At 40.6% G+C, this 14640-nt stretch overlaps 1 protein-coding gene across 3 annotated transcripts in view; it reads right to left on the minus strand.

Moving 5' to 3' along the window:
* The window catches only part of LOC116687475 (receptor-type tyrosine-protein phosphatase gamma), a 571464-nt gene that overhangs the window by 239675 nt on the left and 317149 nt on the right, over positions 1-14640 (minus strand). For all 3 annotated transcript variants that reach the window (XM_032512919.1, XM_032512917.1, XM_032512918.1), the window contains exon 4: positions 5526-5674. In XM_032512919.1, coding sequence (XP_032368810.1) covers positions 5526-5674 — 149 coding nt within the window. The remainder of the gene's footprint in view (positions 1-5525; positions 5675-14640) is intronic.

Raw genomic sequence — 14640 nt, forward strand, 5'->3', positions numbered from 1 at the left:
TGTCTGCCAATAATTTATTAAAATTAAGATTTTCAGCTTCTGCTTTCAATTCAGCTGAGAAAACCACATCAACGCACATCACACCAACTCTGAATCCAGGTCAGTTGAAAAGGGAGACACTGTACCACAACTGATGTAACAACTGCGCTCAAGCTTTGAATTATGTTATGCAATATTGTCAACTGCAGCACCCGCACCCAAAGATGAATACATGGGATTAAGGGGAGAGGAGTGTTTGTGCTTTATTTTTTGCACTTTTAAATAGACTAGGGAAAAATAATTAATTGCACAAGCAAATGCTAAAATAAGCATTGTACAAACCCCGGTTCCAATGAAGTTTGGACGTTGTGTAAAATGTAAATAGAAACAGAATACAATGAATTGCAAATCTTTTTCAACCTATATTCAATTGAATACACTACACATACTAGATATGTAATGTTCAAAGATAAACTTTATTGATTTTTGTTTGTAAATATTCACTCATTTTGAATTTGATGCCTGCAACACATTCCAAAAGCTGAGACATGGGCAACAGAAGACTGGGGAAGTTGAGGAATACTCAAATAACACCTGTAACATCCCACAGGTGGTTCATTGTCATGAATGGGTGTTAAAGGAGCATCCCCAAAAGGCTCAGTTGTTCACAAGCAAGGATGGGACGAGGTTCATCACTTTGTGAACTGTGTGAGGAAATACTCTAAGAACAGTTTAAGAATGACAATTCTCAACGTACAATTGCAAGGAGCAGGGGTTTCATCATCTACATCTACATCATATCCATAATATTATCTAAAGATTCAGAGAATCTGGAGAAGCCTCTGAATGTCAGCGACAGGGCCAGAAGCCACCCATTGAATGCCAGTGACCTTTGATCCCTCAGGCCATATTGCAGTAATAAACATCATTATTATGTAAAGGATATTACCACGTGGGCACAACACTTTGGAAAACCACTGTCAGTTAACACAGTTTTTCGCAACATCTACAATTGCAAGTTAAATTTGACAATGCAAAGTAAAAGCAAAATCAACAACACCCAGAAATGCGGCTGGCTTCCCCGGGCCAGAGATGGACTGACGTAAACTGAAACATGTGCTTTAGTGTTACGAGTCCATATTTCAAGTTGTTTTTGGAAATAATGGACGTCATGTCCTCTAGGCCAAATAGGAACAGGACCATCCAGATTGTTATCGGTGCACAGTTCAAAAGCCAGCTTCCGTAATGGACAACTTGCACATCTGTGAAGGCACCATTAATGCTGACAGGAACATACAGGTTTTGCAGCAACATATACTGACATCAAACTATGTCTTTTTTCAAGGACGTCACTGCTTATTTCAGCAAGACAATGCCAAGCCGCATTCTGCACGTGTTACAACAGTTAAAGAGTGCAGGTAACTAGACTGGCCTCCCTGCAGTCCAGACCCGTTTGCCATGGAAAATGTGTTGCGCATTAACAAACGCAAAATTTGACACCGGAGACCCGGGACTGTTGAGTAATTGACGTCTTACATCAAGCAAGAATGGAAAAGATTTCCACTTGCAAAGACTCAACAGTTAATGTCATTAGTCCCTAAATACTTATTGGGTGTTGTTAAAATGAAAGGTGATGTAACAGAGTCGTAAATATGCCCCCATCCCATCAAATTCAAAATGAGCAAATATTTGCAATAAAACAATAAAGTGTATCAGTTTGAAAATTAAATATATTGTCTTTGTAGTGTATTCAATTGAATATAGGTTGAAAAGAATACAAATCATTGTATTCTGTTTTTATTAACGTTTTACACAAGGTACCAACTTCATTGGAACTGGGGTTTGTAGAATAAGTCCAGTTTTCTCTTGAACTCTTTAACCCTAAAGGATCCACAAACATGTTACAAAAGCATGCAAAACACAGAAATGTGGTTTAAAATTTGATTGGTGATTCCATACAATGGGACGGTGGCGTGTTTTCCTGTGTTGATCACTGGTTGCGTAATAATGTCTCAACTCTGTCACAGTTGTTTGCATCATTTGTTCATCCTGTATATAACTCCATCCGTCCTCAGGCTGCCTGGGCCACAGCCTATGACCTCATAAGGGGCAAGATTCCAGATCGGCCCATCTGAGCTTTCATTTTCTCAAAGGCAGAGCAGGATACCCAGGGTTCGGTTTACACCTATCACCATTTCTAACCACTGGGGGACCATAGGCAGGCTGGGGGAACGCATATTAATGTTAAAAAACCTCATAAAGAAACATTTTCATGCCATGGGACCTTTAAAATCATAGCTTGTTTTGTGATGATAACATCCTCATCGGGACGCTTGTTTTAACCCTTGTGTTGTCTTCCCGTCAACCATGTAACTTTCTGTTTTCTGATTTGAAATTTCAACATTTTGTTGTTCTTTTTCTACACTTTTCTCAATGTTTTTGTCAATTTTATTCAAATTCTTTTGTCACTTTTTGACATATTTTTAATTAGTTTTAGTCATTTTTTTTTAACAATTTCTTTGTCGCTTTTTCTAATGTTTTTGCTGTTTTTTGGGTCACTTTCTAAGCATTTAAAAAAATAATGTTTTTATTGATTAGTTTCCTGTGTTTTTGTAGTTTTTTTTTACATTTGTCACTTTTTTTAACGTTCTTTTGTCATAGTTGTGATATAGAAAGTTTTTGTACACGGGTCAAATTGGACCCGAGGACAACGGGAGGGTTAATAAATTTGTATTATAATTTAACTTACTTATGTATTTTGGGTGGGGATTCAAGATTTAAATTTGTCTGAGCCCCCCAAACTAAAGTCTTGTCAACTTGAAATGGCAATCAAGTTTTTGTTGGTTTACATAATCACTTATAAAACAGGATTTCACCTAGCTCTGGTGGAATCGCACCATGCAGACAGTCTATTTTGAGTACTGTATATGCCGCTTAGATTTCCACTCACATACAACAAGGAGCCTTGTTGATTATGGGCTCACTGTGCCTACTGTGTGTCCAAATATTAGTTTCCCATCCTTTCCCTGCAGAGATAGCGTTGTGCAATGTAGCAGGCAGGCAATACTGTTGAACCAGGGGCTAGACTGCAATCAAACCATGCTTCTACTGTATTTCTCTGCTGCTGGGGTTGTATGAGCCAGCATCAGAGGCCATGCTGAGACCTTTACAGTCTGATAGCCACTCACTGTCAGGCATTTCTTCTCTGACCACAGATACACCAAACAACTTGAATTTCAGTTTCTTTGCATTTGATCCTTTGTGGAAACATCATACTGTGATGTTTTCTGCTCAATGCATACAGTATATACAGGTGGGGAGCAGTGTGTTTTGGAGAGAAACACTCAGGGCCAGATGTAGCACTATCATGGCCAACCCGCACAAAGCGCACACTGTGATACATTTGCTTGCGTCGTATATACCAAACATGCAATTCATCAGGTAATCAGCGCCTTTCTCTGCCTACTATACCATAAATGCTCTAACAAAGTGTTAAAGGTCCCATGGCATGAACATTTTTGAAAAGGTTTTTTAACATTAACATGCGTTCCCCCAGCCTGTCTATGGTCCCCCAGTGGCTAGAAATGGTGACAGGTCTAAACTGAGAGCTGGGTCTCTGCCTTTGAGAAAATGAATGCTCAGATGATCAAGGAATCTTCTCCTTATGAGGTCATAAGGGGGAAGATTACCTCCCCTTTCTCTACTTTGGTTTTGTGTGTGTGTGAGTGTGTGTGTGTGTGTGTGACATTGTAGAGTTGACTAAGATCAGTCAATATTAGAAAACAGTCTGGATTTTCACTGGACCTCCATAAAAGTCCTACATGGAAAATTTTCTTTGGCAATGTCTCACTGCTAAATCAATTGTGAAGGCATACTATGAATCTTTAAAAACAGCAGCCTCAGAAAGCTTCATGCCTTCATATAGGAGGTTTTGTGTTTTCAGCACAATCTTTGACTTCTCCTCCGGCAGACAGGTGAGCAATATTTCTACACTGAGTACTGAGGACAAACGCATCATTTCCAAACGGGGCTATCTCCACCAATGATACAAAGGCACCTCTATGTAACTTTGTGGAAAGGTTTGGGAGGGAAAAAAGAATTGGGAGCGAAAGGAAAAGATTACAATATCAAGCTGAACTGTCAGCGTGCTGATCTACCAAATGTCAAACGATACATATTCATCTGTTTGGCCAGCCACAGCAAAGAGACAGTGCTCTAGGAGAAGTCCAAACTGAGATGGCTGACATTTCAGCATTCAAGAGACTGACAGCTGCACATAAACAACATGCAAATACACACACACTCTCAGAAACACCCACACACACACTCATATTTACACACTTTGCATGCAGTGAGTTTATTTGATAGATGTTGTAGCCAGGTGTTAGAATAGTGACTCTTAATGCCAGAAATCAAGTTTGAGAGGCGAGGCCTGGTCTTCACAGCTAAGGCCATCTACTCGCTTTCAGGTAAGGTCACCTGTGTTCTGTTTCCTTAAACCTACTGAATGTACCTTCATACTGAAAGTAGCGATCAAAGGGTTGTCTACCTAGTTAAGTTGTTTATTACCTATCCACAAAAACTAAAATTACGATTCCCACTCTTTTAAAGAAATCACTTTAAATTACTTTTTTTTTTTAAAGAACTTGAGACAAATCTGTGTATGAGGCACATATAAATATATATATATGCATTACATATTAGGGCTGTTCAATATGCTCAGTTATTTTTAGCATGATTGTTTTGACCACGGTTCACAACTCTGGGATAACCCACAAATCAATAACGTTAACTGTTTAGATAGAGGACTAATCTAATCTAGCACACCCCTGTCTGTCTGCCTCAGTCTCCCGGCGCTGCAAGGCTTCATTTGGGATGAGAGCTGACAACAGCCCCGGCCCCGGGACACATCCACAGTCAGCCCCCAGCCAGCTAACAACCATCCACTATCATTACAGCCCCGGGGACACATCCACAGTCAGCCCCCAGCCAGCTAACAACCATCCACTATCATTACAGCCCCGGCCCGGGGACACATCTGCAGTCAGCCCCCAGCCAGCTAGCAGCCAGCCCGGTCAGCACTTAACTCCGGTGCTAAGGACGCTAACGGCAGTTTAATGAACCGTAGGGAAACAGACCCAGGCACTCGAGTCAGAACAGTGCCCCTCCTCCGTTTTTAGCCGTCTTTACAGTAAGACAAATTTACCAGACAGAACGGGGATAAGGCACCAAAAGGACTAATACTAATGATAATTTAAAGATGTGGTAGCATTGAGTCTGGACGGGAAGGATGACTCTAAGAGTTGGAAGTGACGCGATTCTGCCTTCTCACTCCAGTATGACGTTAAAGGCACCTGACTAAGTGTCCATATTTTACGAGATGGGAGTCAGAATGTGTTGGCATATTGAATTTTTTCTGGCTCCAGTATCTGACGAGAGCTATTAAAACTCTTGATTGTATGGATCAGGTCTCGAAATGTACAACTTTATCTACACCCATATCATTTATTCCTGTGTATGCTGAAGGCTTGGTAGGTTGTGCTTACCTCCACAGGGTAACGGCGGCCGTTGATGCTGTGTTCAGATCCTTCAGATCCATTGTTTGGACCCCAATGAAACTCCACTTTTTCTGCCTTAAACCTCCCTGGTAGGCCTGCTCCTCGTACAAAGTATTCGTCCTTCAACATAATGGCCACTAAAAGAAAGACAGGACAGAGGAAAACAGAGACAGAGCGTGAATGAGACATTACTGAACCTCTTTTTCAGCACACATACATACACAGTACGTAATCATTTCTCTCAGAAAAAATGAACACGGTCATCTTGGCTAGAATTGGCATCTGCTGTTGATGTGAAGGCAAATTTCAATGATTGCTGAAAAACTCAAAGGTGTGTGAGGACGCATTCACAGTTTGAAAAAGTTCTGAAGAGACAGACATCATTTATTCTGAGGACATGCTTAAGATAGTTATGTGTTTATCTTTTAGATTTGCTCTGAGTAAGACATGCTCACACATGACCATTTCTGTCATTTTCCATCAGCCTCTTTGGCAATTTCTCAAACGAGGGGCTAACTTGCCATGCAAAATTGTTCTCGTCAATCAAAGCAAGCCCTTGCAGGGTCCTTTGTTATTCTGTCACATCTTTCTGAAATATAGTGAGAATTACGAGCCAGCCTTATTTACACATTCACAAATGTCTCTGAATGTCTCACAGAGTCATGTCCCATGAATAGAAAGGACTTGAATGAAGGGAGTTACCTGGTTCCACATGACATCGGTCACAACTCCAAGTCATTAGGTATCACATAGAACTGAAGACATTTACAGACCCACTTTACATACTATGTGCTTATGAAATTTTTGCTAACATTTTACTTTGGAAATGCAAGGTAAAATAGGTTGCCATACCACAACCTGAACTCTTCGAAAAATGTTTAATAATAATAATTCATACTCTTTATTGATCCCCACTGGGGACATTACAATGTCACTCTGTTTTCTTAGAACTACACACAGTCTTGAAATACACACACACACATGCGTAGGCCCTATTCATGCACTAATGAAGAGATGTCAGAGTAAGTGGGCTGCCAGTGCTGGACCAGCGCCCTGAGTGGTTGGGGAGGGGGGGGGAGCACCTGGCAGTGCCCAGGAGGTGAAGTGGAATCTCTCCAGCTACCAATCCTCACTCCAAACTTTGGTCCAAAAAGGGACTTGAACCAACCACCCTTCGGTTCCCAACCCAACACCCTAAGGACTGAGTCACTGCCACCCTAACACCACCTTACAACAACTTGATTTTTATTTGGTATCCGTTATGATAACATTGTACCCATTGAAGTAATTGTTGACTTCTAAGAAAACAGAGACATTCAATTACGTTTGTTAAAGCAAGAAACACAAGCAGTCAGATAATCAGACAGGTTGTGAACTATTGGATTATCAGAAACATTTCAATTTGGAGGTAGGTCCAGGAAGTTGGTGTGTGGACTGTGATGGATGGTTGGTGGGTTATAAGTGGGTAATAATTAAAACCATTCATCTTCATATTACTCTTGCAAATTCATTTGTCTAACCTATGGCCTACTGCTCATGTTTGTCCTTCACACATCTCAGCAGTAAACTTGCTGAGTACAGTTATTAACTTTCAAGTTAACTTCAACTTCATTTGTCTACCAAGGACAATAGGTTTTCAGTAAAACTGCTGGCCAAAACCAGAGCCATAGCATTGACTTCAGGATACTTGAGGCAGTCAGGCATCCCCAGGACGACCCCACCCACCCATTGAATTGTTACTTGCCATTACCTGGGAGTACACATTTAGATTTTTCTTTCTTAACATCTTGTGCATTTATTTAACTGTTTGATCATCTATGTGCACACCAGTAAACTTGGTGCTTCTGACTTGTTCCATGCATGAGTTGTTGCTGAGGGGAGTGTGGTGGGCAGCGTGGGCCTTTCCGAAATCGATTCTCATCTCTCTTGTCTTGTCGACATTGAGAGATTGTTTCTCTACACCAGAGTGCCAGCCGCTCCACCTGGCCTCGGTCCCCTCTCTCACCATCCCTGTCGAAGAGGCCCGCCCGTGTCATGTAGTTCACAAGCTTCATGAAAGGAATGCAGTCCCATTTGGCGACACAGTCATGGGTCATTAGGGAGAACAGCAGTGGGCTGAGCACACATCCCTGGGTGGCGCTGGTGCTGAATGTGGATGCTGCACAAGTGATGTCCAATTCAATTTTATCTATTGAATCAAATGATAGAGCGTCATCAAGACACTTTACAGATAGAGTAGGTCTAGACTGCACTCTGTAATTTAAAAGGACCCAACAATTCCAGTTATTCCCTCTGGTCTGCAATAAAGCTGTCGCCATGAGTTGTTGGCGCCTTTGGCACCGCGGTGACTCCAACCATGACGTGCTGGTTTGCGTTTCCGTTGCCATGTGTCCAGTTTTGCCGAGTCGCGCCAGAGATGGAGACAGGCCAAAGTGTGCCCAATCTGGTTGCTGTGGTGTAATTGTTGGCCGCAGCCAACCCGTTACGATGCGCTTTCTCCCCCTCAAACAAGAGTGCGTTGCCCGACTGAACACATGTCTGTGCGGGAGACCAGAGAGAAAGATGTTGTGGTCTCAGAACTGTTGTAGCTCCTAACTGAATTTCTGTGGTTTCAAGTATAGTTTCTCTCCTGCGTCCCTGTTTGTACTCTCAGATATCTCCCTATAGCTTTCAGCTGTATAGCTTTGTGTTATTTCCTGATTCTGCTGCTTCATATTAAAAGCTTTCAACATAAAGCAGCCACTCCTTTGACAACGAGCCACAGCCATCAAATTTTCTTCATAACTAAAGATCTATGGCCTCGTTTGAAAGTATAGTGAATGCGTGTAGATGGATGAAAAGTCAAGTTTATTAAGATTTTCTTGTGCTAACATTAGGTATTTACACAGCTAAAAGCCTAACCCTAGCATTGCAAAAAAGTCTTAGGCACTTGCAAACGTCAGTCGACGTTAGCTTATCTATGTCGCTGGATCTTGCGAGAGTTTGTTCCTGAGACAGAAACTCGAATAAGTTAATTTTTGTCCTTCTGAAAAATGCCATTTTAGTGTAAAAATGTTTTGGAGATATGTGGCTTGTAAAAAATGGTTCCAATATTTACTTTGGTGACTATGCGGCGAGAGAATCGCTCGTAATCTGTGTTCACTCAGGACCTGCCGTTAGTCCCCTAAAGACATAGGCAAAACCCCGGTGACACAGATACAGAAAATACCTCTGAGTTGGGGCGTCTCGGTTTTAAAACCAACTCTGACAGCCATGGATCAGACCGCCGCATTACAGTCAAAGACACACTTTCAAGCAGGTCGCACCGTTGTCATGGAAATGCGATCCCTGCCCCAGCTGCCATGGGAAAGGGGCTTAAATGTGGAGGAGCTTCATTGCCTCAATACGCAATAAAGGAAGAGTGTTCCTATTTTAAATCTTTGTAAGCTTCATTTCTATTTAACCCAAAGGCTATCAACAAGGTTCAAACTGTCTTTGTCGGCTTCTTCAGTTACGTTCTTCAAGCATCACTCGTCTAATTCCTCCTTTACCCTTAGATCGCACCTTTCACAGTCCATAGCTTGGAGAAGCTATCACATTTTCAGGATTGATATACTGTTACGATGGTGCTTTTTGTAGTTCCGTTGATTTGGCTGCTGACCATGAACTGCCAACCTGACTTATTTCTGCAATTTTAAAGTTGGACATTGGGCCTCATCCTGTATTCCTAGTTTTCCTTTCTTTCCTTCCAGTCAGCCATTCTGTCTTTATCACAATATCAGACCTAACTGTTCCCAAAGATCTATGACCAAAATTGTCTTTGGCTTATTTTATTTTAAGATTGATAGAGCTGTAGATAGTCTTCATTACACGCTGGTTGATATAGTCCTATTTGAAGCTGCTGACGTAGATATAAAGGTATGTACATAATGGTTTGTATAGTCTACATACATTATATAGCATGTTTGCTTAGAGCTCCTCAATAATTAATAAGAAACTATTTTGAAAAAGGGTGTGAACGGTTTCTTTCCATTCATTCTATAACATGTTGTTAACTGCACATGCAAGGTCGAGACAGTGAACTTGAGCTGTGAAGAAAACTACTGCGAATGTCTCTGAATTGAGTTTGTTCTGCGGGAGGTGGGGGGGTTACCCACCCCTCTCCCTGCCTGCCTTCACAGCTCCGTCACAGCATTCAGCTCCACCAGGTGATCCCTCCACAGATAAAACGCTCATCTGTCATTTGGAAACGGTGCCGAATCCATGCATAGTCTGTGGCGTAAATGCATTTGTCTTGTTAGCCATGCATAATGTAGCAGGGGGAGAGAGCACAAGCTGCACATCATTTTGTTCCGCAGCTGTTGTTTGTGCGTTTTTACACGGTTCCCTACATGCTGCGCCACCCCAAATCCATTTAAATGATGCTTTGCTGTGTTTGTTACTTTGCAGGTGGCCACCATCATCATCATCATCTCCTTCTCCCTTCTCTCTCTGTGAGCAGCCGGGGTGGCCTTGGGGAGACAGTTTGAGTTGCTGAAGGCCTGGTCACGCTCTGCATCAAACGTGTCAGGGAATTTTGTCATCCCCACTGCGATGATGAGGTCCTTCCTTTCTCTGCTTGTGTCTCTCACTCTCATCTTGGTGCTGGTGCTTGCGCGTGTCAGCACTGGTGATCCTCAACCTGAGGCCAGCTCGTCGGTCCACTCCCACAGGGCATGAGAACACACAGTGGGTTGGCGTCGCCTGATTGAGCTACCTGCACTCTGGTACTCACGTACTGCCACCGGGACTGGGAGCTGGAGAGGACACTCTCTGTGACCTTAATCAGTCACAGCAACATGGGGACAAAAACTGGTAGAGCAACAAGGCTGCTGGGGGAATTTGCAAGTATGGAAGGATACTTTGTTCCTCAGCTCTCCAGAGGATTATTACAGCCATTTTGATGTTTGCTATATTGTTACTTTACATAATGCTTTAGGATTTGGAGCCCAAATACATTACTTTTAAACAAAAAAGAAAACTTTTATTCTAATTGCAGTTGATTAATTACACAGTTTACTTTTTCCATTCTGATTCAGCCCAGTCTCATGGCTGTTTGTGAAATGGTGATATAATTTCTTCTATTGTTCTATTTGTGTACAGGGACACCATTGTCTTGTTTTGTCCATGGTGGTGAGCATGAACTTTAAACTAATGTATTTCAATGGAAGCATCTTTCGTAACAGCACGACTACGGTAGCGAGTAGTATTGAAAAGCCGGAAATAAGTGAAAGGAGGTGGGCGGGGATGGGGGGGAAGGGTAAAACAACGCAGGACTTTCCCCCCGGAGACCGGGAATCGCGTCCCACGTGTGACAGTTCCATTCCACTTCTTCTTCTCCTAACCACAACCGTGCGGTTGTTGTAGCGCGTGTGGTGATCGATCCCGTTGTTGTGGGTGATGTGTGGCGTTTTTATATCCCCGTTGTTGTGTCCCTAGCGTGGATTGTGTCCAGGCGGCCGTTTTGCGGTGACCACCACTAAAATCGTGTCCTTGTTGACAAATCACTGAATCAAAATAACGTGACCATTTCACGATCTGCCGTCGTTGGTCTGATTAGACGAGCAGTTTCCAGTGCTTCTTCTTTCTGTAAAAGGATAATTTTGGTATTTTTTAACCTAGATACTATTTTTCCATGCATTGGTGTCTACGAGAATAATGTCAACAATAATGATTGACACTGGTCCACAAGAACCAGGCTGCAATGTAACCCTATGGGGCAATTGTGCATCATCAATTTCATCAAACATGCATCATCAATTTCCATCCACAAATTTCCATTCCAAAAGTGAGGCTCAGATTATTAGTCAGTGTAAGCTCTTTTTTCTTTTTAACCAGAAACAGCTTCTAAATCTCCGTTAGCATACCCACCAGACTCCATTTTAGTGAAAAGTACTTTTAGTGTGTATAGAACCAGCGTATTTACATATGTAAACGTTTATTTCAACTGAACCAGAGTGGTGGTTGTTGGAACGGTGGAAAGATGAACCAAGATGGCTTTTGATAATTTTGTATTGTTTCTACCTATATCTACTTTGAATTAAGTGTTTTTTTATGATGATAAAATTACTGTTTATTTCAATGTAGTCTGTTTTCTTTGGTGATTTTGACTTTTCATGTTACATTATATTATATTTCATTCAGCTGACGCTTGTATCCAAAGGACTTCGAATAAGTGCATTCAACCGTGAAGGTACAGACTCAGAAAAGCAAAAATGAACTACAAGTACATTACCTTCAAACTAAAAAGATTCACATGTTCTAAGTGCATGTTGAAAAAAATGATCTTATTAACAAAAGGACCTATCTCGGTAGGGATCCTTTCCATCATGTTTACACACTTAGAAGAATAGGGCACAATTGCCTAATAACTTACATTGCAGCTTAATACTGGACACATTTCAAAGATCGTTGTTCCAATCAGTAGACAAAAAAAGTAAATAAGAAAATAGGGTCCAGGTTAAAAACAAGTTACCGTTTAAGCTAAACACCTATCATTGTACTAGACACACACATACAGTGGTGCTCAAAAGTTTACATACACATGCTTAAGTTGACTAAAAGAGGAATAAAAAAATCATGTTTTGAAATTTTTTTATACCTAAATAAAAAATGAGGTAAAATCCAACCTTTAAGGACACCATTTTCTTTGTGATGAATAACGTATTGTAAATAAATAAATGTTCTTTTTAAAATACAGGGTCATAAGTATACTACCCCTATGTTAAATTCCCTAGAGCAGGCAGATTTTTATTATTAAAGGCCAGTTATTTCCTGGATTCAGGATATTATGCATCCGATAAAGTTCCCTTGGCCTTTAGAATTAAATAGCCCCACATCCTCACATACTCTTCACCATGCTTAGAGATAGGCATGGGATACTTTCTATAATCATCTCTCAATGCAAATCAAACCAGGTATTAGTCTAACTGAAATAAACCATCCTATCTCTAAGCATGGTGAAGAGTTGTGAGGATGTGGGCTTTTTAATTCTAAAGGCCAAGGGAACTTTATCGATGCATAATATCCTGAATCCAGGAAATAACTGGCCTTTATAATAAAATCTGCCTGCCTCTATGGGAATTTAACATAGGGGTATGTATACTTATGACCCCTGTATTTTAATAAGAACATTATTTTTTTACAATACTATTCATTCACAAGAAAATTGGTGTCCTTAAAGTTGTTTTACCTCATTTTTTAATTTTGGATTAAAATAAATTTCCAAAACATGATTTTTTTATTCCTCTTTTTAGTCAACTTAAGCATGTGTATGTAAACTTTTGAGCACCACTGTACATATACAAGTGTGTTAGTCAGCAAACAGGTGCACTTTCCAAAGTGTTGCTTCTGTGTTGTCTACCATCCCACTCTGGCTCTCTGTAGCCTCATACTTCAAGGATAAGCTCCAGCATGCTGGTCACAGTGCTGAGCAGATTTGTGCTGTCAGGTGACTTCCAGTGAAGAAGCATCACAACAACAACAACAGGGTGAAGGAACGGACATGCTGCCACTGGCCATGAGCAGCCCTGCAACCACCTGTCCCAAACACTCCTTCTCTAAGTCATGGAATGGACCTGGACACCACCCTCTCTCTTTCAAATCACAGTGTTGTGTGCTACAGTGTACTATATTGAGTGGTGGAAGACGTAAACATATAAATTACTCAAAATGAGAATACCACGCTATTAAAATACACTGTGTTACAAGTATAATAATTCTTGGTCATATTAGCCACAAAATGTACATATTCATCAAAGCTACACTTACTAATTATTGAATAATATAATAATATTGGTATGTTTTTTGGTTCAAACAAACAAAGACCTTCACCTAGGAGACCTGTGTCCAATGGATGGCAGTCAAATGTTGTCACTTTTTTCACAAGCGTCCTATTTATGTATGTGCATGTGAAGTATGTGATAGATATCCCTTTTGTCTCCAAATGGAAATTAATTTAGCTTTGGTCGGTACCATACTCATAGACAATACTACTACAATAAATAGATAAACAGCACAGTACACAACGTGGCTCTAAAAGGCCAGAGTATTAAAAACAAAGGCAAAGCATTTCACTCATTTATTATGTGAATTTGTGATTGTGTATTTGTGTGCCTGCATGGGGACTGTCTCAGCTCACTTGAACCTAAGTCATTTAAAAAAAAGCTATATTTTTAATTTCTCTCGCGTTTGCCCTGTGTAACTGTTGCGACAATTAGTTGACATATGCTTGCGGTGGAGAACAGTGTAATTATAATTATAACAAATGGCACTATTATATGTATAGGCTTGATAAACAGCAGGCATTATCGGATGTTTTACCAAAACATTGGGAATAGTCAAATAGTCTAATAGTTATATGTGATAATGAGTGATGGCGTATCTCCCCCCATAATGATACTGGGAGTGAGCAGCAAATAGGACCGAACTGCTGCCATTTTAATCAATGAGCTTCAGATGAACAGTACAGATGTTAAGTAGCATCTTTAAAGGATCAAATATCCTGAATCACTGTATGGTCAATTTGTTTATTCCATGGGAGAGTAACTGTAAGATTTCAACTGCAGTTGATGATGAGGTAGCTTGAAATTACCCAACGACTTTTCCACAGAGGATTAATATTCGGTTTCCGTTGGCTAGCTTTCTCCTTCAGGCCGAATGGCCTGCCAGGGTTGCGTTTTAAATGTTTTGACTGGGCCAATTTGTTACCTGGCTTTTTGAACAGATGCCAAAACTAACTATGCTTTAATGTGGAAAACCATGTCTTTTTTATTGCACAGAGGAAAGCCAAAGTTTGCAAATGTCAAATAAATTAAATATTACAAATGAATTATAAAATATCCAAGATTTTTATTTATCTGTAGGACTATGTGACCTGACAACAGATTGAATGCCTGCAGCTTTTAGTACTTTACTAGTTTTTGATACTTTTGATACTGAATCTGTTATAATTTAATAATCTTTAGATCAAGTGACCAATGTCTTTCACTTAAAATGTGTTTTTTGACATACATTATTCACCTTTTATTATCTATGTGTGTGTGTGTGTGTGTGTGTGTGTGTGTGTGTGTGTGTGTGTGTGTGT

The sequence above is a fragment of the Etheostoma spectabile genome, chromosome 4, assembly GCF_008692095.1.
Source record: "Etheostoma spectabile isolate EspeVRDwgs_2016 chromosome 4, UIUC_Espe_1.0, whole genome shotgun sequence".
In the NCBI taxonomy this organism is placed as follows: Eukaryota; Metazoa; Chordata; class Actinopteri; order Perciformes; family Percidae; genus Etheostoma; species Etheostoma spectabile.